The 24,422-nt window shown below is 43.5% G+C and overlaps 1 protein-coding gene across 1 annotated transcript in view; it reads right to left on the bottom strand.

The window, feature by feature from the left end:
* nbas (NBAS subunit of NRZ tethering complex) overlaps positions 1 to 24,422 on the bottom strand; it is a 133,072-nt gene that overhangs the window by 7,827 nt on the left and 100,823 nt on the right. Inside the window, exons 50-52 of the mRNA XM_034527287.1 lie at positions 7,074 to 7,213; positions 2,926 to 3,073; positions 1,470 to 1,604 (exon numbers count right to left, since the gene is read on the bottom strand). Of these exons, the coding sequence (XP_034383178.1) occupies positions 1,470 to 1,604; positions 2,926 to 3,073; positions 7,074 to 7,213 (423 nt within the window). The remainder of the gene's footprint in view (positions 1 to 1,469; positions 1,605 to 2,925; positions 3,074 to 7,073; positions 7,214 to 24,422) is intronic.

The raw sequence follows: 24,422 nt of genomic DNA, 5'->3' as shown, positions 1-24,422 counted from the left end.
AAAAAAACAAAATAGCAAACACACAGACACACGCACACGCACACACATACACACACGCACACAGGCACGCTGCTCCACAGTGAGCTGCAAGCCAACACATTATCAGATGCATTACATGTTGATGTTATCTTCAGAGGAACACTCCTCTGAACATGGCCCCGTTCGCTCAGCTCTTTGGGGGCAGAGGCGAGATTATTTTTCAAAGCAGTCTGACACACTACCTGTCTCACTCCATTCCCCCCCACCCCCCATCCTCTTTATGCCTTCCCTAAACCATCCCCTCCTCACTCTCTGTGCACCCTGCTCCGTCCCCTCTACCTCAGTCTCCGTCTTTCTTGCTTTACATGTTCATACATTTGTTCCGTCTTTGCAATTTTCCCCTTTCTCATCTCATTTCTCTCGCTCTGAACACCCATTCTCCCTCCATCTGATTTCCCTCCTACCACATCTAAAATCGCACATCTCTTCGCCTTCCAACGGTAACACCCCGCCTCCTTCAGCCCCCAACTCGCTGCTCTCTGTGGGATAAAAGCAGCGTGTTGCTCAGGTGTACCAATATGGGAGCTTTAACGTTTCATTTAATAGGAGCTCTGTCGCTTATTAGAGTGGCTTTCTCTTATCTGATGCAGGAACAAAGAGGGTCTGCTGGGTCTGAGAGGCCTACTTTGTGACAATTGCTTATCTGATGGGGAACCAGTGGAGGGCCCGCCCACACAGTCTTAAACTATTACTCTCTTATCCGATTATGGCTTCCCAGAACTGGAGGACAGTTGGCAAGTGAATGAGCACTGCATGGCTTATGTGAATGTTGAGCTTCTTTTGATGAACTTCATTCCTATCTTACGACCTGTGAAGAGGTTTTTTATAAGTTTTGGCTCACATTTCTTTCAGTTCTCTCCTTTTCAGCCCACATTTCTTTTTGAAGTCCATATTTTCCTATTCTGTCTCATACATTTTGAATACAGTCATAACGTGCAATCAATATTGTTATATTATTTGCTTTTATTACATAGGATCGTGCTAGTGAGGGTTGCGACCCCACCCCAAGATACTGTCAATCTGATGGGTCAGCAGAGGGAAAAAAATACCTGTTTCACAAAAGATAATTAATATTTTAGACTTTTCTCCACATTTGTATTTTTGAATGAAATATTTCAAGAATCTTTAAGGGCCCCAAGGCAAACAGGTTTAGAAGAACCATTGGAACTTTTGATTAACAGAAAATTCTGACCCATTCAATCATTTTTATCAAGAACATTTTTTTTCTAATTAAAACCACTCAAATGTGAACGATTTTCTGCTATTTTCTGTGTTAATACCTTGACCTCCACAAACTTTACACAATAAATAACCAATAACATTAAAAATAAATTCTACAATGTTTGCATTTAAACTGTGGTCCGTGCAGTGGACTGCGCTTTGTCTGCATTTGAATATGGACCTATGCCGACTATTACAATGTCACTTACTGCGCTCATGCTGTTGATCTGATCCAGAGTCAGCTGCAGCAGTTGCTCATCGCCGCTCTCAGCCATCAGTTTGAGCGCAGGCTGCTGGAGGCTCTGCCGGTCTCGGAGCAGCAGGCCAGCTATATGTCTGATACACTGGAGAGGAGGAGAGAAGGGGGGAATGGAGAGAAGGGGGGAATGGAGAGAAGGGGGGAATGGAGAAACGTGTTGATGAACGGATCAATGGAGGCGGTGCCGAGATAAAGGCAAACGTGTGATGAAAACAATTTAAAAAAGAGAGCGAGATAGGAGAAAAGAGGAGAGCAGGAGACAGAGGGAAGAGAGTAGACGAGGGACAGTAAAGGTTAATCGATGTGCATATACTGTACAGACATGCCGGCACATAATACTTTTAAAAAGGTCTACACACAAACAGATACACACACACACAGTCCTATCCAGCAATATATGGATATCACGAGGCAATCTGACTTCCCCATGCTCTGGCGGTTTCATTCCAGCAGATTCAAATTAAAGCCGTTCAGAACAGAGTCAAAGGCCTCCTTCTACCCCTCCCACCCGTCTTTCCACACTAATATTAGACAGCCAGGCAGACACTAGCCTATTCACACTGCATAGCATTAGCGCTAAACTAATATCACAGTCAGCCGGAGCTAGACGTATACAAAATGGCACTAGGCTTACCACTTCCATGGCGCTCAGTAGGGCGTGAATAGCATTAGGGGCAGTGAGATATCAAAGAGCGGTGAGTGCCTATTGTACATTGCAAAAAGCACCGAGCTGATGCTAACTTGTTGCCGTGGGTAACGCACTTAATGGCTTCCGGCGTCTGTATTAAGACATGGGGGGGGGAAATGGTGGCACTAGAGTGAGATATTCGTAACAATGGTTATAGAAGAGGGAATCAGAAATGTTTTTTTGTTCTCTGGTTCAGTAGTAAAGTAGTAATGATCTTTGAGAGTTTCATTTAAATGCATGTGCAGTGTTATGAACGAGTCTGTGGCTCTCTGCTCTTTAAAAGGTGTTTTCATCACTCTCTCAGATGTCTCCCAATTGACCCAAGTCCACGCAGTACCATCTTTGGAGTACCACATAATTACAAAGATACAATCTCATATCTAACCTCAGAAAAATGTAATATACTCTGAGAGGTTTGAGAGAATGTTTTTACTCAAAATGGCCACCTAACTTTTATTTTGTATCTTTTTTTTCCCCTGCGTGTTTTGTTTGTCTTCAAAATATGAGGCATGGAGATATTTGTTACTTTTGGATACTGTATTTGCACCTCCAGCTCCAGTAATGAAAATACGTTAAAAAAGAAGAAAAAAAAGCACAAGCGGTGACTCCAGGAAAGTGAGATCTTAAACACACCTGAAATTACCGCTTATCGCCATTGGTGCCCATTGATTGAAAAACAATGCTGGATCATTTTTCCCGAGAGGTGTTTGATGTTTACCTGCGCAGGAAGCTTGTGTTTGGTGTTGTAGATGGATCGCACCATGGTGACAGCCTGCTGACCCAGGTCTGATCTGACCTCTGACACCTGGCAGCGGGTCAGCAGGGCCGACGTCAGCACCACCCAGGGGTTACGCTCCGACTCCGCCCTGGAAACAGACAGCGAGACAGAGCTGTGAGTGAGATGTGTCGTCTTCGACTGAGCTCCTGAGGCCAACGTGCACGAGAGGAACATAGACTGGTGATTAGCTGCGTTAGTGAGCGTGTTCAGGACAACAGAACCACGCAGGGAAATATAATATGTGGTAAAAGAGCACGTGCAACTCCTGTAATGTCATTCATCCAATACTCTGCAGTCCCCAGATGGTAATCCTGTGAGACAATCAGTGGGTCACAGCAGCCGACTACTGAATGCCATTATGAATAATATAAATCCAGCAGCCACATAAGAATAACAGCATTAAATCGCAGGCTGACATGAGCTCAGACGGAACTATCAAGAGGTTTGCAGGCGATGTAATGAATTCTGACGTGTAAGCAAGGAGGAAAGATGTTTGACCGCTTTACTCCTGCAGTTAATATTAAACACCTACACGCTGCGATTTCTTTCGCTCTCTCTCTCTCCGTGAACACCAGAGGGACCGGCTGCCAGCCCTGACAGGCGTCACTTTGTTGATACGCTCCTTTATGAGGTCTTCAAGACCTTTGCTAATGCCTCCAGAGTAACCGATTAGCTCCCACCAAGGCCAGCAAATGCCAACGACGTTACGGCAATACGACCTTCACGGATCTTTATTAATATCAGTCATAGGAGGGAAAAAATACACCTATGGGAACCACAGACCGACTCAGTATCTGTTAATTAGATCTCAGCTGAGAGATGGATCCTGTTGAAATGATTCATTCTATTAATATTAGCATTAGCATGGCCTGGAGTCAATGCTATAATCAAGTCCCCGTAACTATCTGTCTATCCATCCATCCATCTATCCATCTATCCATCTATCCATCCATCCATCCATCCATCTATCTATCTGTGTCTGCTGGATGAGTAACAGACTGTTTTTGTGTTCAGGAACACACTTGGCTCTTTCAATCTATGTGTCTATCTATATTTCCATCCATCCAAAGTAAAGCCAAGGCCTCATTATATCTGTATCAGGTCTTTAACCTGAGTTAGAATGGCTTTATCACTCAACTATCAGAGACAATCAGCAAAGCGCCACGAAAAAAAGGAGGTTAGTTTGTTAGTTGTGGCGGTAGGGCAGCCCTGCTGAAAGTTATATGCATGTGATTAACACAACAAGCAGTAACATTAAATATCAAACAGTCCGGAAGAAGAAAAAAAAGCGGTTGGAGATGAGAGGATGAATCTGACATGAACAAGGGCTTTGGTTCACTCCGGGTGTTTTCACATGATAAAGGGTAGATGGTAACATGCTGATAAATCCTTCGCTGTATGATGAGAAATTAAAAGTGGTTGAACCCTGATGTCAGATTAGGCGGCTGGAGGGGGGGTCTTAAGAAAGCTCGTTAGATGAAGGAGACTCTGTGATATGTGTGTGTGCCTGTGTATATCTGCAAAAGGAGATGGTGTGTGTGTGTGATAAAAACAAAAAAGAGAGAGAAAAAAAAGCGCTTTGAAAGGAGAAAGAGAGTGATACAGCAGGGAGGACAGCAGGGCTTCTGTGCTTGACCGTCAGTATCAAAGGCAGCTCTCCATCCAGCTATCGGGGGTGTCTCGTCCTGTCAAGCTGCTTCACCTTCGGATCACGCGGCCACACACACACACACACACACACACACACACACACACACACACACACACACACACACTGCTGCTTCCTGTGCTTTACCAGGGGCACGGCTCTGCTCTGCTGCATGCGACTATGAGCGCCCGTGTGCTCGCCAAATCAGTCACACGGTGCAGTGTGAGTCACAGCCGGCCCCCCTTCGTTGCTTTGAATCGTGACTCAGTTTATGCGAACAGCCAAAAAGGATACGCTTTTCAGATGCAACTCAATATAGCTCAACAAAAAGCGCCTCTTGTAGTCTTCCTGAAAAATATGTTCCCCTCTACAGACACACGCCGTGGACACGCTTCCATCCCAACCGGGATTAGAGTCAGAACAAATGTTCAGGTGCAACCATGTGTCTCGCGCCCCTCAAGTCCGAAAGGGACATTTGAAGGTTGAAGTTATTCTGAGTTTTGTGTCCCAAATGATGACTGCGGGATGCAGCAGCCGTTGCATATTAACACGCGCACTTAAACACAGATCAGTCCTACATTTCAGGCTCCTGAGCTTCAAAAGGAGGCACATTACATTCTATGCCGCTTGCAGCAAATTAACTCAAGCGGTTTAAATGAGGCAGACTGAAGCGACAAGCCAAAAAACAAAAATCCATAATCAGAAGCTGCATTGTGTTTGCCTTTTAAATCAGATTTGCAGTACAACAGCTCAGTCCACAGCTGAAAGGAGTGCTTGCAGCCGACCGTCCCAGCAGTGACGGTTTGACTACAGCTGTTCTGCACTCAGTCAGTGAGATCTGCGGGTGAACTTGAAGCAGCTGCGTCGTCCAGAACCTAATCCCATCTCTCCCACTGAGAAGACGCTGGATTTCCACAGACTCAGTCCCAACTCGGCAGTCCACTTCCAAAGCGCTGAGGATTTAAAAAGCATTTTTTCACACATGCTCCTGACTCTTTTCATTTTTACACAGCTAGAACTCTAAAAAAAAAAAAAAGAGTTGCAATGATTATTTGTCAACTATTTAAGTAATCTCCAAAGACTTTGTTAAGGGATGGTAATTGTTAAAAGAAAAAATGACCAAACAATGACGGGATGTCAATGTTGCTGACATTACTGATCCTGGAAGTCCGTCTCTGGAGCTTCCTGACATCACTGTTACATCAAAAGCAGGTTGGGAAGTCACTGCAGGAACGTTACTCCCCTCATCGGACAAAATACAGTTCATTTGGAGTTGAAAGAGAAAGTATCCTACAGGCAGCAATGAACATCACGTGTACATCTTGTTCTTCACTAAACCATCTTCACTAAGTCGTCAGACATACTTATACACACACACACACACACACACACACACACACACACACACAAACAGTTTCTAACAACTACTGGAGAAGAACTCTACTTTAAATTGCTGATCGAAACTGTTTGAAACACAGTCTGCTTCGACTGAGCTGGAAGGAATAAACTCCCGACAGCACGACCACGTATCGTCTCGGCGGGCCTCGGAGTACCACTCGCTTTTAATCAAGAACAATGGCGAAGGAGAAGAGCATTCACATCATTAGGCACTTATCGGAAATACAGCCAACACTGGCTCATAAGATGCCAGCTGATGCAAGACGCCCAGAGCCTGAAGCTTTGGGAAGACGCCCGTTTTCATTTCCAACTGGTCTCCGTGAGTGATTAGAGGCAGTATTCTCCATTCATGCTCTCGGGGGGGATTGAAAACACATTGCACAGAAGTCGCCCATTATTATGTCAATGCCTTCATATGGCCCGGATTTTGTTCACAAACAAGCTACAGTATAAACTCTCTTTAAAGAGACTGTTAAGAAACAAAACACTCTCACTGAGCAACTGGTGGAAAAAACATTTGAACTTTAGAACTGAATTTACTGAAGATACTGAGAGGGCACCTATGCATTGAGAGAGGATGTTAAAAATGAGAGAACAACGAGAGGCGAGTAAGGTTTTCTTTAATTCTGTATGTAAGAATGTAAGAATGATATAGCTACTCGTGAACGGGAAAAACTAGTGTACTAGAGGCGATTACAGGGATAGTTTGGATGAGCTAAAGGGGAAAAGATTGTGTACATACGTTAAATATAAGGCTACAGCCAGCAGCTGATTAGCTTAGCATTAAGGCTGAACACTAAGACTACCTCTTACTCAAAAGTAGGAGGTAGTCTAGCTAGAACAACAACTAGTAATGTTGTTGTTTTGTACAGATTAGACCTTTGGAAAGACCCGGGCCAGATGTTTCTCTTTGTTTTTAGTCTAAATGATAAGCTAAGCTAAATAGCCTCTGGCAGTAGCGCTCTAATTGTATCGAAAATATCAAACTATTGATTTGACCAAAGGGCAATGGGAAAAAAAGATTTAAAAAAATTAGTCTTACACTTCCTCTTTCATCATCGGTGGCCAAGCTTGTAGGAGGAGCGAGAGCAGCTGAAAGTCCTCCCACTTTTGTGCAGCTTCCAGCAGCTCCAGGAAGAGGGCGTATCTCTTGTCCTCATCCTCCACATCTTCTATCTCAACCTGAGAGGAAAGGTGGAGAAAAGGACGGGGGGGGCGGTGAGAACGGCAAATCCACTTGGGGCCAAAAAGCACAGGCCTCAATTACAACATAACACCAGTTCAGTGAGCGCGGAGCACACATTAGGTAAATTGAGAGTGTCGAGTTACCAGAGTAACCATCTGTTTCTTTTCAAATTCTGCTACACGTGCAATGTTGTGGATCGATATGATGCTAGATGGCAGCATCAAGTGGATTCCAGTGATTTATTAACTTGGACACTTCCACTAGACTCCATCCAAAACAAGCACAACAGAAACGGGAGAGCGGCGTTCATTGATTTCAAATGAAGCACTCGATCGGGATGGCCAAACTTGACAACCTAATGATTGCAGTAGAGTGTGTGTGTGGGAAAGGCATCCCTGCCAGAACCAGGGGCCCCAAATGAACTGCGCAATCACGAACCCTCGATCTCGACGAGCGTCAAACAAGGCGCTGAGAGGAAGGAGCGAAGGCTTCGTGTGTGATGGCACATTTCACTGTTCGTTTAAAAAAAAAAAGAAAAAAAAAGAAACGAAAACGTCACCAGTGGCCAAACTTATTCTATATCATTATGAGAAAAGAGAGCGATCGAGAAGGAGAGTGTAAGAGTGAAAAGGAATGAGGGAGGGTTAATGTGGGTAAAAAAAATAAAAATGAGGAGGAGGCGGAGGGAAAGTAATTAATTTTCTTCTCAAAGGTTGGCTTCTAGTGTGATTTAACAGTTCAGAGAGCGGCTGATTTCTGAGGGGAAAACCACAACCTGCCAAAGCGAGGCTGCTGCAAAGACAGGCTCCGTCACACACACACGCACATGCACACACACACACACGCACACACACACACACACACACACATCACTTGCTGCCAGACTCATAAAACATAGTTTCAGCCTCAGTGGTCGGATCAAATTTATAAGACTGGATATCAATGTAAAGCCTGGCGATATTTCATCGGCGTAAAGCTCTATACACAAACTCATTTTAACATGTTAAGACACTAGCAACGGTCTGTGAATGAACCGGTTAACACTTTAAACCTTTATTATGGCAGTTTTGTAATGAAGATGGGTTAGTACAGAAACCTTCTGCGCACCCTCTATCAGTGATGGTGAGATCTACTGTTGCACCAAATTAATCATATTTGGGTGAGAAAATTAAGTGGCCCCCATTGAAAATAATGTAATAAAAATGCATTTTGAGGCAGTAAAACACTTTTCCTTAGAGATGATAAATAGCTGCATGCTAAAGAGGACCGCAGTAATTCTCTTACATGATGCAATGTTGCCATCAAAATGAAAACGAAACTTGTCTGGGTCACATAAATACAAATCAAGTCATGCTGTCAATGCTGCAAAAAGCGCTGTGGATTGGAGCTCCTGTGGCCGCCCCACTGCATGGCGTGGTATACTTCTGGATGCCTTTGAAACGCAACGTATACCCGAGAGACATCTGTTGAAAAGCCACATTGGAGCGCTGCAGCAGGTGAGTGGCTTTACGCTGCAGAGCATTGTGCAGTCAAACGTGGATGAAGCCCCACGTTGCTAGCTCTACTGGAGGCGCGCACACATGGAGCTGCTTGAACGTAACATTGCTTGGGAAGGGAGGGGGGGAAATGAAAGAAAGTTACAGTCCTACACAAGAATGTTTTTTTTAATTTTTTTTTTCAGTTTTCAAAAACCTGCATCCCCCTTTATTGGAAAATAAAATCGGAAGTTAGGTAATCAAAATGGCGCGTAAAAATAATCCCTTTTCCTTCCGCCGTTAGTGCGGCTCCATATAGTCCACTCGCTCGTGTAATTGTGTTACAACGGACCAACACGATGGCTAAATTGTAATTAGGCAGAACTCACATTGGCTGATTTCCTTAATAAAGTACTGATACTCTTACTGATCAGCGGTGTTAAATCTCTAATTTACAAGTAAATGCTTATGCAAATGAGCAGCCGCAGCACAGCAGAAGCATGCACGGTGGTGGCGTAGTGAAGCGCCTCGCGACGGGGGGGAGGGCGGAGCAATAAATGATTAAAGCTGAAGCTCAGGACCCTCTGGAAATGGAGGTCATTTGGGGAACAGAAATGGAATCTTAACTACCTGTAAAAAGCCCTCACTGCAATCTAAAGCTCTCAAATCCATCACTGAATGTAAACTGCAACCCAAAGTCTGTTCATCATCGTTATTGCCTCACTGGGTTGTGACGACTGAATACCGAACACGCTTTCGCTATTGGAGCATTTCATAAAAGTTGTATGGTCGCAGTTATTCTTTTTTTTTGTAATGTGCAAGACCTCGGGATTCCTTAAGTATATCTGGATTGAAGGTTCTTTATTCAACACACATTACAAATTGCATTCAGAGACATACAAATATGCACGTAAAAAAAAAATACACGCCGACATCCTCTCACGCACCTGCACACACACACACACACACACACGCGCGCACACACACGTACTTCACTAATCGACACTCACCTACGGTAGGTCGCAAACGCGCCGCTGTCAATTACTATGCGGCTGTGAGGCTTTTTATTTTCTTAACAAGGAAGGACGGTAATTAATTATGCCGAGTGATTAAAAATCCACATTTCCTCTGTGGTGTTGTACAAAGAACACGGTGTGGGAGGGTGGGAGGGCAGCGAGAGTACGGCCAGTGGCGTAACACTAAGCGGAGGAGTGCTGGCAAATTAGACCCGACTCGTCAATCAGCCGCCGTGCATTCTGCCCACGTGCATCCATCGAGGCTTTTTCAATCACTTGCATACTCGCTTCCTATCGCCTGCGACCCATCTGTCCACCCAAAGATCAGTTGCGGGTAGAAGACAGCAGGATAAATGCTAATTGCACAGTATATGTGTCTTTTTTTTTTTTTGGCCCATTACCACTTCCCCATTCGGAGGACAACTGTTTAAACATCTCCTCCAAAATAGCAACTGTCCAATCATAGATTAGTACATTATATATAACGAGCGTTGGATTCCGTTTGTGTGTTTATTTACTCTGATGGAGGCTGCAACCGTGAGCGCATCTGACTCACCGATACCTCCCTCCAGGAGTGACTTTGTAGTGTTACTTTCATGGCCAGGGAGTGTCATTACCCAGCTGCATTAGTTCGTGGACATATTCTGTTTGATACAATAAAAAAAAAGCCCTGTTCAGAACTGCTGTATCCCACTGAGCTAACGTGAGCATTGTTGGCCAGCTACAGGAACTATAAATGATAACAAACCTCAAGGAAAATTGTCATTTCAGTCAAGTTCATGGTCGCTTTAATCTACCCCTCTGTGTCATCGTCAGTTCAAAACTTGAATTTCAAGTGTTAAATCTGACACCGGTATCGCTGTAAACTACAAGAACGGGAAAAATGGCTTAACGGGCTATTACTGTTAGTACTTTTAGTAATAGTAGTAAAACAGAATTATTATTATTATTATTAAACAGTCTTATTATTTAAATTTCTTGGGACTGTTTGATTAATCAATTATGAACACTGAGATGAAGCCATTCCAAAAAAAAGAGAGAGAAAAAAAACAAGATAAAAAAAACAAACATGGACCATGAGTGAAAAAGCAGATGGCAGCGCATGCACACAGGCATGAAAGTAAACAATACTTAATTTCCTGCTAAAATTATGCCGACCACATGCGAACTTGCTCTCCTACGGTGACTAGAAGTGGCCGGGGCTTTTTTCGCAAAAGGATGCACGCAGGCCCGTAGAGATCACCCCCACAGCCCCCGCACCGCGGGGGGGCCTCACAGGAACAGGGGGCCTCGCGTGGCAATTTTTTTTTTAATCCAACACTAGCCAGCGGACTCGGCCGTATTGCGGCTAAGTGTCGGCTGACTCGGCTGTGTTCCGGCTCGATGCAGCCAAATGTGAGCCACCTTTGGCACATTTCACCGTTGCCATGTCTGGCCCAGGTGTAGCTGTTACGGACATGGGCAGATTCTGTCTGAGACATGGCAACCGGTTTATCGGCAGCAATCATCGACTCTGGCCGATGATGGCTGCCGAATCTGGGCCGAATAATGTAATAAATAAATAAATAATATTACATTACGTAATAACATTAAGATATCCCTCAAAGTTGTCTCTCTCATATAAAGCTACACAATAAAAAAAAAAAGTATTTTAAACTGGCTTTTTAAGTTTTAAATAATAGTTGTAACAGGCAAACGTAACAGGCAACCACTAGGGCCTCCTGCTACGCGGACTGGTGTTATTGTTGGGCCGCGGTGTATTCTGGGAGAACTATGAGGAAATTTCTCTTGAGGAAAAATGAAACGCACATTTAAAAGTGGTGCCCAAAAGGGGCATTCAAAACAGAACATTTCTGAATTAAATGCCAAACTTCCCAAAATTACAAGTCTTTTTCAGCTGGTGAAGGATGCACTCATCTGCCAGAAGAGACAGGTATTGTACTGTTTGCTATAGCTAACATTACCACGTAGCTAACGTTATACTTTGACAGCTGTACTGCTCTGTCTATGTGTTGTGCTTGAAAATACATTAACCTTATTAAACCTATGCTCTCACTATACCCCCTGCGCCCATTATCGGACACGTTTCCTTAATTATCTCCACAACCACATAAAAACAGAAAGAAAACACCGTTGCATTTGCGCACGTGTGTGAAGTAACATCAATTACAGAGTGAGCCGTAGTTTGTCCAAGACAAGCTTGTGTAGTCAGACATGCTATCGCTCCACTGATTAAAAACTGCAATGCAGTCCAACCCGGCTATCAGCATATGATAAAAAAAAGAAAGCAACAGAGAGAAAGTGTGTTTGAGTGTATGTGTGTGTAGACGGGAGCCGCTTTGGGGCAAATCGATAGGCAGAGCAGAAAGCTGTCAGAAGCCACGTGTGTGTGTGTGTGTGTGTGTGTGTGTGTGTGTGTGTGTGTGTGGGTGTGGGTGGGTGGGGGTGGGAGGGTGAGCCATCGCTTTCTCTGTCACACACACCCTACCCCCCCGTTCCCTCCCACACACACACACACACACATTAAGAAACATGCAAACAAGCAGGTGTGCACACACACAATCAAAAACAATGAGCTGAACCGCCACTGGAGCAGAGCTTCAATAAACTACTGTGAAATTAATTTCCTCCATATGTCACCGTCTTTCCTGGAGGAATAAACGCAAACAGCAAATAAATATTACGACATCAAAGTGATCTACTGTAGCCTGTTAAATTTGAACTGCTTTCAACACACAGGTGACACTTGAAGTTAACACTGTAGATCATTTTAGACAAGGGACAATAAGCACATTTGCCAACAAAATCTAAGAGCTAATGTGCATAGTTATGGTCTATGGAAGGCTTGAGCAGGTGCCAACCTCCACTTCTAAAAGGGGAAGCCAATGCAAAAGAGCCTTACACTTGAATTCTATCAAATGGCCAGCAGGGGGGCGACTCCTCTGGTTGCAATGAGAAGTCAGATTGTATAGAAGTCTATGAGAAAATGACTCCTTCTCCGTTGATTAATTACATAAAAGTTGATATTCTCAATCGCTAGTTTCAAGTGTCCTTGAATACAGCATGATGTTAATTTACTGAATAATTGTCCAATTTAGAGTGAAGAAGAAATGTCTTCTGTCCGGTTGTACTGAGCTCCACCCTCTCCTGTTGCTTTTTGTCAACATGCAGAAAGCCAGCATGCCGAACCCGAGGCCTCAAAACCGTAGTCCACAAACCAACGGGTGATGTCATGGTGACATGGCTATTTTTTTTTTTATTTCAACAGCTTTCCTTCCATTAAAAAACATGTTTTTGTCAATTCTTTTGGCATTTCAAAAAGGATTTTCAGTTTTCATGTCAACACCCACAACCAGAAGACACAAAAGTACTGCCTTTTACAGGGATTTTAAAGTGTGAGTGGCTACGACCATTAAAGTCAGAATTTTTTATTTTATTGAATAATAATAATAAATTGAATGAAATTCGGCTTTAATACTTAGTGATGTGTGAGGTGTTTTATTTGCTGTGTCTGCTACAGTAGCTTTAAGCATTTAACATTCAGCAATAGTTTATATAAAATACTAAAAAGGGACTTGAAAGAACTCAAATTAAGACAATTAGGTTAAAAATCATTATGTCAAATTACCCTAAATCAGACCTTTACCCATGCGAATGAAACAACTAATGTTTGACTCAAAAACCCACTTTCAACCTCTAATAACAACATCAACATTCCAGAGAAACTAATGATCGCGCCTATTAGTTTGAATTATTAGTGTAGTGTCTTAGTTTAAACTTGAAAGAGGAGCAAACATTTCCAGCAGGATAATATTCATATGCTGTCTGGAGTGTCAGGGCTGACGGTTGGCCTTTGCATGTTGATTTAACCACGGATGTGATGAGGTCGACATGTTTCACTAATCTCGAGCGTTGGATCGATTTAACACGGCAGTCCTGGGCGAGGTTTTTGAAGGGGCAGTGGGTGTCCTAAATCCACAGAGCCCATAATTCAATCTTACTCTCGACCGATGTGTGAACACACCGGCCTAAGGGGAAATTGGCCCTATGGCGCGGCACACAATGGCCGGGGTTTCCCACAGCTGTTATTATAGTTATAGTGCATGTGGCCCGACGCCACTAAATTATTGACGGCCACTTGCGAAGACATTAAAACGACTTTTCCCGACATTAAACCCACAGTGAAACAGAAGGTGACTCCTTCTACCAGAAAGAAAATCTGTATATTCAAGACGCCAGGCAATTGTTTATACAGTAATCTAAATAAAGTGACTGAATAAATTACAAGATGATTGAGAGCCCATCTATCATAGCTCACAGGGTTTACGGTGATTGACCGATCAGCCTCACGCGTTGTATTTACGCTTTTCTATAATTAATCAAAACAAAACACGCCGTTGGATGAGTTATTTCTTGTTTGGAAATGTTGGAGACAAACAGCTCGATCCCTCACTCCGCAGGGGAAGTCTGAGGAATAACTCGCAGCACAACACTCTCCGTGGTGTCGGTCAAGCACTAAGTTGAAGTTTGTTGAACGTCTAACATCAATAACTCTTATTAGAGGTTCAGTTGAGGGAGGAGTTCAGCCTCCTGTTGCTGGAGTAGCCGATGGATCGCGCTGATAGAATACAGGCCAGGTCGAGGATATCGATGTCCTCACGCAACATTATTTCATTGCAATAAATTAAAAACTACGACATTTTGAAGCCTTGAGTACGGCTTTCGGGCATCGCCATCTTCGTTTTGTGCTACCAGAAGAGACATGAAGAAGGTGGGGCAACCGAATGTTGAATAAAACATTTTTTAGGCAACCAAAATGTAACAATTAACTTCCGTGAACTGAAAAATAAAAAAAATAAAAAACTCTCCCGAACCAAGGAAGCATACTCTGCTTTATCCTCTATTTCCATCTAAATGGGACCATCGTTTACTAGATGGACATCGTGTTGTATTGAAGAAGACTTGAAACTAGAGCGATTGAGACCAGAAACTCATGTGTGCAATGTTTACTGCTGGGAATAAATCTCATTTTCTCATTAGACTTCTATACAATAAAACATATTCTTGCAACCAGATGAGACTTTTGCTGCTCTCTAGTCCATAAAAGGTGTCAACGTCAAGCTGGTGCAAGAGAAAAGTCACCAAAGTCCTGTGTGCGAGGACATTATGATGAAAACTGGGAGCCTATAGGAGGGTTCAATCCAGCATTGATAAAAAAATAAATAAAAAAAAACAGTAATGGGACGGAATTGATATGAAACACCAAAGTAATGGAAAAGGCCTCCTATATTACTATTGCCCGGGCAGAAGTGACACAGGAACAAGCACTGAACTCACTCATGCTGTCGGCACCACTCAGGACCCACCGAACAAAAAGCCCAGCTCGCACACCGGTTACACATCCCGCCCCAGAACACATGTCATGTCCTCATGACTGCCGGGAGCCGACCCGGCGGCTGACTTGTCAAAGTGAACCAATCATCACCTCTGTGCTTGACATGGTGGCAGACAGGTTAATGACCGGTGAGACCGTCACCGGCTGCCACGAAAGGCTCTCTCTCTCGTCACATCTTATTACCACTGCCAGTCATAGTGGGGGGGAAAGGGGTAATCTCCATCAGATTAGCAGGATAAATGGAGGATAACACATTTTATTAAATATCATGGCATGGAAAATGCTCCAGGGTCAAGTTCATCATTTCGTGCCGGTCAGATTGCCATATTCGTCTTCGGGTAACTGTTTTCTGGCGGTTTTACAATTTGCTGTACATTACTCGATGTTAAAAGTGTTGTTGGTCGTCAGTTCCACAAGAGAAAATTGATTTTTGGTATGCTGGATTTGATTTCTTGACCCAAAACGCCAACAGCTATGTTGGATGACGAGGGATTACTTGACCCGGACTCGTAACCAATTTGTCCTAATTTACATAGACAGTATACTGCCTCCAAAAGACCGAACATAAGGGTTTCAAGTTGTACAGCGACCTGGAGAGCTATGTTGATGGAGGTTTTGATTAATTAATTAATTAAATAACTTTTAGGCTGATTACTTACCTCATAGAACCTGCACTATATTTTACTTTTGCAGATAAGCCTACTTAATAAACCTTCTTTGTTTTTTATATTCACACGTCATAGCTCATATTACATTTTGTTTCTCTGTTTTGCTAGATGTCTGTTTTTATATTTAAAATAAGTATATTTAAGTAATTTACAATTTACTACATTTTAATATGTGATTTAAAGGCTTAATAATAATAATAATAATAATAATAATCCATTTAATTTATATAGTGCTTTTCAAGATACTCAAAGACACTTTACATTATACACCGTAGACACAGCTACGGGGAGCAATGCAGGGTTAAGTGTCTTGCTCAAGGACACATCGACTAGGACGGGGATTGAACTGCCAACCTCTTGATTGAAAGACGGGCATGCTAACCACTGACCCATAGTCGCACCACAAAGGAAATAAAATATCACATTTTCTTTAACCAAAATACCTCAATATTAAAATTGTGACAATATTGTCGGATTGAGTATTGGTGTTTTCACAAAATATATACACAATGAGATTTTGGATTAAATAAATCATCAATACTGTTAATATAAGTTGTTGGACTTCACTTTACTGTAACACTTATTACAATACCATCTAAGATGATAGCTAGTCTCATATCACGATATTGATATACAACGACAATATATTGCCCAGCTTCGATGTCATACTTATAATTATACTTATAGCCTAACTGCTTGTTACTCCGTGATTTAGTTGTGTGGAAAGGAATTAGTGAGATGTCAAGTTACTATGGCTATTATGACTATTTATCTTTCTTAATTTACAAGGAAAATTACCTTTAAGCTTCAACCGTCTTTCTTTTACTGCTTTTTACATTGATCTTACATACATCTATATATATATATATATATAAATAACTCTCTATGGTGAAACAGATGCCATAGAGTGTGATTTTATCTTACCTTTGACAGCATATGTAGTTACTGCATGACTTAAACTACAAACATTGAAACCAGGGTAACCCTGACATTGCAAAGTCACACCTTGACTGTTATTGACCAGTTGCATTAATCACAAAGTTGGATACTAACAACAACAAGAAACGCAATGAAGATGCACAGGTGTTATCTTGGATTAAATATCTGCACCCGGCAATCCAAACCAGGTAATGGAGCTGATGAGATTGTGAGCCTTTCAAGTCAAAGATGCATTCTTTCTTCCTGAATTCGTATGAGCTGTTAATAAAACACAGGTGAACTTTTGCCCCCATCAACAAACCTGCCTGATAATCTTCTCTGTGACTTGGTAATTATCTCAGTCCTTGACCTGAGAAGGAGGGGGGCGGGAGGAGAGCGGGGGAAACACAGGATGTGGGCACGTCAGTGTATCGGACTGGGAGTGCTGGCGGAGCCCTGGGATCCAGAGATCTCCGTGTCTGGCCTTTACTGAGTGCGCTCTGAACGAGCTCATCAATATTCATCGACCCGATCCGGCTAACGTCCCAAGCGACGGGCAGAATAAAGTTGCAGAGGTCGCACACTTCACAAGGGGAGAGAGAGAGAGAGAGAGAGAGAGAGAGAGGCGGGCAGAGCGAATGAGCGACGCTGAGGAAGTGAGCGGGGACGATAAGAGAGTGCAGGTTTCAGACAAAATGAGAGCAAAGAGAAGCAAACACCAAAAGGGCAAAGCTTCGGGGCCTGCGGGGGGCTGGGGAGTTTATTACGGCTTGAAAGTGAAACGCATAAAACATGTAGAGGAAACACAGGCGAAAAGATAAAGACAGGCGCGCCCGTAGAGAGCAAACAAATACACACACACACACACACACACACACACACATACACACAATGTTGTGCATGCAAAGTATGACACGACAAGGGAGTGCAATGACAAACAAAAACATCTTCTCTAAACCTCTCTCTCTCTCTCTCTCTCTCTCGTCTGAGAGTAGATCCACATTGTGTAACATGACACCTGAGTATACATAATGGTACACGCCTCAGGAGAGGAAGAAGAGGAAGATGAGAGACAGGCGGAGCTCAGAAAACAAAACACAAGAGGGGAGTGGTTAGAAAAAAAAAAAGAAGAGAAGATCAAGGTGGGGAGGAAACAACGAGCGTGTAGCTTGACAGACATACACACACACACACACACACACACACAGCTGCTTGACATGACGCCACAGCACCAGCCATCAATGTCAAGCGCACACACCGTGCATGAGCAGCCTTTACAGTGTATTTGAATATTACATTCTGTGACTCTCTTCTCAATCATGCATGCTGTCGGGGCTGATGAATATTCAAGGTGGGACGAAGGCCAAGGAGAAGGGAGGACGCTAAATGATGCAACAGCACAACAAGCAGCGCACACGACTTGCACTACTTTGTGAGTAAACGTGAGAAGGACACGTGCGCTCCAGGTGAATGGCGCCCGTTGGGAGTAAAGCCTTTCCCAGGTGCTACAGAGCAGCGGAGCGCTTGCCACAAAAAAAAAAAAAAAAGAAGATAATGGCGTACGAGTGCCCCCACTTCATCTCCGATTGCACCGTCCTGTCTCCCTCCTTCTCTTTCGTGGCTGTGTGCTGCCCACTCCGCTCACTCCAACTGTCCTCGGGCTCTTTTCTCCTCGGTTCCCCTCGTTTGTCTCCCTCTCCACGTCCCTCTCTTTTCTTGTTTACTTTAGAGCGCTGCCTCCTGTCTGGTGTTTTCTGTCTGCATCATCAACTATCCCACCGAGATGACAAAGTGCTGCGCTCTCCTCTCCTGGCTCAAACTGAAAAAGTCAAATAAATAACATCAAGAAAGAAGAAAAAAAAAAAAGGAGCATGAATAAAATTTTCGGGGGCCGAGGCTCGATCTGAGGCGGAAAGATGAACGCTGACAAAACACGTTGAAGTATAGCTTGGCTATCACGACAACGACCCCCGTGACCTGTTGCATTAGAGTGTGGCCATTAGATAGCGGCCTCAACCCCATCACATTTATTATTTATCTCCTTGGAAACAGACTCTCCTCTCCTCTTTCTTCTTGTACATCCCTCTCCCTCCAGTCCAGGCTCATTCACTTTCATCAAACAAATCCCTCTCAGCGTCCCGGTCTGGCTTCTCCTCTCCACCTGGCCTTCACCTCGGCTAAGTTCCATCTTTTTTTTCTTCTTATTCCCGAAAATCCGGAAAGTTCTGCGACACTTTTTCTACTTTTTAAACACTGGGCCGAGAAAGCCCATCCACCCCGTTCGTCAATATGTAATATTTAAGTCTGATATGTAATATGACCAGCTGCAGACGAAACACGTTGTTCTGTTAACTGACAACACAACGCAGTTATGTTTCTGTGTGTATTCCTGTCACATGATAAATATACAGCAGCTCTTGTGCGGCTCTTGTTGTCTTCTTCCAGTTTGATCTGTGGATGGCTGTCAGGGCTCAGGCTTATCTTCTCACTGCGGCTTTCCATACTTCAAACTGTGGCCTTACTACTTCACGACAGGTGGAGTGGATTTGTTACACTTTGGCAGGAGGGGAGATCACGCAGTACAAAAATATATATATATGCTCATAAATATAGTTCTTTAGGCTAGTACTACTTCATGTACAACACAACCATGTGTATGTGGACTGTATACCAATGCACAGTCGGTCTCTCTGTGTGCACGTATGCAAACACTCCCCCTTCCCCTGTTACATTGTGTCCAGAGATGGTGGCATTCTGTAATTTTCTGCTTAATTGGTGCATACGAAATGAGTCAGCAGAGACAAACAAGAGTAAGAAAATCAAGGTTGTAATGATAAACTAGGAGAGAGAAGGGTTGAAAAAGAAGAATACAACGTCTAGTACGATATGGAAGTACTGTAAGTATACGGAGTGATCTAAAAAAAACTGTAAGACAACATTGCTGAAACATGAATATGACTCCTCTATGCCCCGTCAGAGACGTTGATCTGAAATGAGAATTCAAAATGGGAAAAAAAAATCCCAGCCTTGATCAAATCAAACCATCGACAACATTTTCAGGGAATCGCAGGAAGAGAAAAAAATAAGCACAGAACATTTTAAAAGGTGAAAACGAAAACTTAAAAAAATAAAATAATCAAGCAGTAGCTACACAGCCCTGCTCTGCTCCGCGAGGCCAAACAGCACAGCACCAAAACGGGATGTCACGGCAAATGATCCTTGACACTGACAGCGGGGCATGAAGCATGAATCAGCCATCACTGTTGATGTGCTCAGATGATCTCACACACACACACGATTTCCCTCGCAACCTTCCCCTCTGCCCCGCAACATTTAGAGTGCACACAGGTGTGAAGACCTTGATGCATTGGCCCGGCTCCCGGATGTGTGTGTAGTTATGTGTGTGTGTGTGTGTGTGTGTGTGTGTTACAGCCCTGACGTTGGCATCAATGGGCTTTAACGTGATGATTACTATCTTCACACTAAGACATCAAGGACTCAGCAGAGTGGGCTTTACATTAACCAGCACTAGTCTGTGAAGCGCCATAAACAAATGGCCCCAAGCATATTGTTATTAGTAACATAAAAGGCCAAACGCACAATACACACACGGACAACAAAAAAAGAACCTCCGTTGTTGACAGTGGTGACATTTGGATGCCCTGCTGTTATGACTAATCATTCAAAATGAAGGCACAAAATCTATCCCCGAGCTTCACCTCCTACACCCCCCCCCCCCCCCCCCCCTCCCACTCCTCCCTACCACCTAAATGTCAGCATTTCAATTGGGCTCATTAATTCCTCCCTTTTTAGGCGTCTCTGTGTGTGCCTGCGCCTAAGTAGTGTGTTGGGATGCTGCTGGAGGGAGGAAGGATGATGCATCGGGATGGTAACCTCTTGTTCTCTTTATCCGTTTCAATATCATCTCTGAATCTTCCTCTCTCGGTGTACGTGTCTGATCCATCATTATTTCCCTCCTCTCTCTAATTCCTTTCCTCTCGTTCCCCTCTGATCCATCATCGTTGGGTGTGTGTGTGAGGCGGCGGCGGCGGCGGCGGCTTTGCATCATCCAGTGGCCTTTTCACTGACGCGGCCCGTCCTGACCCAGTCTGGACAACGCCGGGCTAAACAACATCCGTCATAACAACATTTGTCTGGTCCTTCCACAGAATGGCACGCACGTGTGTGTGTGTGTGTGTGTGTGTGTGTGTGTGTGTGTGTGTGTGTGTGTGTGTCTGTTTGGCTGTATTATACACAAGAAGCCACTGTGTAGGAATGAGGATGCATGGACAGAAACAGGTAGACAGCAGGTGCAGGCAGGCAGAAGGGAATGAGGAGGACCAGCCGATGTGAAAAAGAACACAAGACTTTTCAGATCCTGACAGACTGCGAGGATCTGAGGATTTCTTGAGGTTCTGTCAAAGAGGTGTGCACACGAGGCAATGAGGCAAGGATGGAGGGTTACACAGTAAGTGAATCAGATCTGTTAGAATACACAATGCAGCCTTGAAACACAGGCAAGAGGGTTATCAGGAGACTGGCAAACCAAGAGGGAGCTGCAGAACCAATGATCTTTGAACTAAATCGACTGTGATTATCAGAGATACTGTATTTGAAAATTCAGATAGTACACGTAATGCCAATGTAAGCTATATATGTGGGTTATTGGAAAATACTTATGTAACACAAGATCCTGCCCTGTGATGGACTGGCGACCTCAATCAGCCCCCTGAAACCCTCTAAAAGGACTATCACGACTGTATCGTAAGACGGTACTTAATTAAAGCAGCTAAATATTTTTTCTTTTATCTTTATTTTTTATGAATAATGTGAAAGGGGTCGCATACCTTTTCTGCAGTTCACCTCAGCTGTACGGATCTTTCAGCCCATTGTTTTGGTTCCTCGGTCCCACAACCCCCACGATAAGCTACGTCCCCGCAGCACTATCTTTGAATACAGTGGAGAGTTTAGCAGCAAAGAATTAACAATGGACTCTTATCATGTCGCCAGAGACACTGCTCAATGTGAATGAATGCTAATGCCGCTTTGTGAAACTAGAGGCAGCGGTTTGCTGATGTTTGCCATACGAGCTTAAACTGTGTCGGGGCCGCGCCCTCCTCCCCGGTGGCCCACAACTCTGCAGGTTCACATGAGGTGGTTTACATTAGTCCACGTTGATACTGATGCACAGGCATTAGACCAGGAACAGACATATTTAGAGCATTATTTACATACAGTCCATACTGCACCAAGCTGTGACCTATTAGACACAAGCTAAGCTTACAGTTTATAACGTTTTTTTATGATTTTAATGATGTTGGTAACGTGTCATTGAGAAGTATTATATAAATAAAATTTATTATTACTGTTATTATTATTTTTATTATTATTTTTGGAATGATGCATATTAGCTCATTGGAGAGAGTGAGATAAGAACATGAATACTACTCTCGTATCTGTGCAGTAAATATGATGCTATAGCCGTCATCGGCCGATTAGCTTAGCTTAGCTTTGCTTAGCTTAGCACAGAGACTGTGGCCATTTTTGCTGCTGTTCATATTTTGGTCTGACAAACTGCGAAAATCCCAGCCTGAGCTAATATTATTAAATCCACATCAGTAGTTAGAACTAATCCTTTCTTCGTGCGTGTCCTCTCTACTAGGGGTCAACGGTCAAGGTCAGGTCAATGCAGGAAAGCAGATTAATTTACATACTGTTGGAAAAGCACAATGTCAAAGCAGACCAAAATAACCCAAACGTTATTATTTGAATCCGCAAATTCTACTTTCACCCCCAAAATCTTAGTATTCATTCATTACTTAATTTTTGGCCCCTTTTTATTAATTACATAATAAAAAAAAACTTCAATATAATGCAAGCACAATGTCTGTAATTTATCAATGACAATTAATCAGGCTGATTTGTGTAGCATTTTAAAAAAGATAAATGACAGCAGTTTTGATCCTGAATAATGATTCAATTCATTAAAAACTTTAAAAAAAAAAGAAAACCTGTAGTTTCATCATCTCCAATTAATTAATTTTAATTTCATGCCCCTTCTTTCATTATTACTCTTTCAAAAAACAAAGATGTTTAAAAGTATTAGTTTCATTCTTCTTAATCGGCCACAAAAATTAATAATTAAAATAAAAAAAATGAATGAAATACGTGTCTTTTGATTTATTAATAGTATTTTAGTAGTGTCGATATTGAGGAAGGAGAGCCAGGAAGAAATACAAAGAGAGAGAGAGAGAGAGAGAGAGAGAGAGAGAGAGAGAGATTCATTTCAAAGATCGAAACGTTTTCTACAGACAGTGGGTATATTCAGAGTGTCTCTGCATGTGTGAGTGTGTGTATATGTACATACGTCTTAACGCATGGACATTTCTGTACATCTGAGAGTGTGTGTGAGTGTGTGTGTGTGTGTATGTGCATATAGCTATTTTGCAGCTGCCTTTCATCGCAGACGACAGTGTTAATCAGACGCCTTTGTCAGACAAACAACAACAAAACGGCGGCGGAAAAGAAGAGACATACTTCTGGTTTCAGTTTCACTCACAAACTGTCGCTTGACAGCACGGTTGTCATGGATATCCCAGCAGGCAGTCTGATTGTGTACGAGTGTGCGTACACATGTGTGTGTGTGTGTGTGTGCTGCCTCAAACCTTCCTGCCCAACTTGCGCTCACCTCATCCTCATAAGTATGCAGTGAAAAACGGTGTGTGTGTGTGTGTGTGTGTGTGTGTGTGTGCGTCTTTCTGCTTCCAAGCCGACGTGACGAGGTCAGACTCGGGCACGGCCTCGAGGGCACCAACCCGAGTGCCATCACCGCTTCCGGGCAAGTACCGGCCGAGCCAACATGATTACTGTGCCACCACTTTCAGCAGCGGGGCAACAGCTGCCGGAGAGACGAGCTTCGCTCCAATTAGGAGGCTTTGAATGCGTGTTTCAGGGCGCACTCGTGGACACGGGAACATCTTTGCAACTACCAAAGAAATTAGACTAATCATAATGAAATGGCACATTTGGCTACAAAAAAAAACCTGTTCACACATTGTAAGGCCTCTCGGTTGCCTCGGGGGGGGGGGGGGAGGAACGCGAGAAAGTGGCACTCCATCTGAGGCGAGCCACGCTGTGAGAGCAAGAGACTCGTTTCAGATGAAGTTGATTCATCTTTAACAAGATTAATTAACTGATCCCTTGGATGTACACTCCCCTTCAGAGCGCACGTGGGCGTCCGCCTGTGTGTGTGTGTGTGTGTGTGTGTGTGTTTCTTCAGAGCCTGCCAAATGTCGGGAGTGCACCCAATTAGTTAAAGAGTCCGAGCCCACACACCTGTCTACCTGCGCTGACAATGGCCCACGGCCGCGCGCATACATTTACACATTAATTGACCAGCTCGGGCCATTAATTAGTCAGTTGGGAAACGTAATGACGAGCCGTTCGATGGTAGGTGACACCGGGGAGAGGGGAGGGAGGGGCGCAGGCAGAGCCGCACTCACCCAGCATGCTGCACACATTGTATATTAAACACCTGCGCAAATATACAGAGGATTTAAGAACGCTTACCCGCACTTATGTGTTGGCTTTACATTTGTAGAGTCAAACAAAAAACATTTGTCTCAATTAGTGCGACCGAAAGATCCCGAATCCGGCGCGCTTGCAATGTGAATTTCCTCCTCAAGGGAGAATATCATTAGAGTAGAATTATATTATATTATATACAGCGATAA

Source organism: Cyclopterus lumpus, chromosome 24, assembly GCF_009769545.1.
Source record: "Cyclopterus lumpus isolate fCycLum1 chromosome 24, fCycLum1.pri, whole genome shotgun sequence".
Taxonomy (NCBI): Eukaryota; Metazoa; Chordata; class Actinopteri; order Perciformes; family Cyclopteridae; genus Cyclopterus; species Cyclopterus lumpus.
This window is presented reverse-complemented; position numbering and strand designations above follow the sequence as displayed.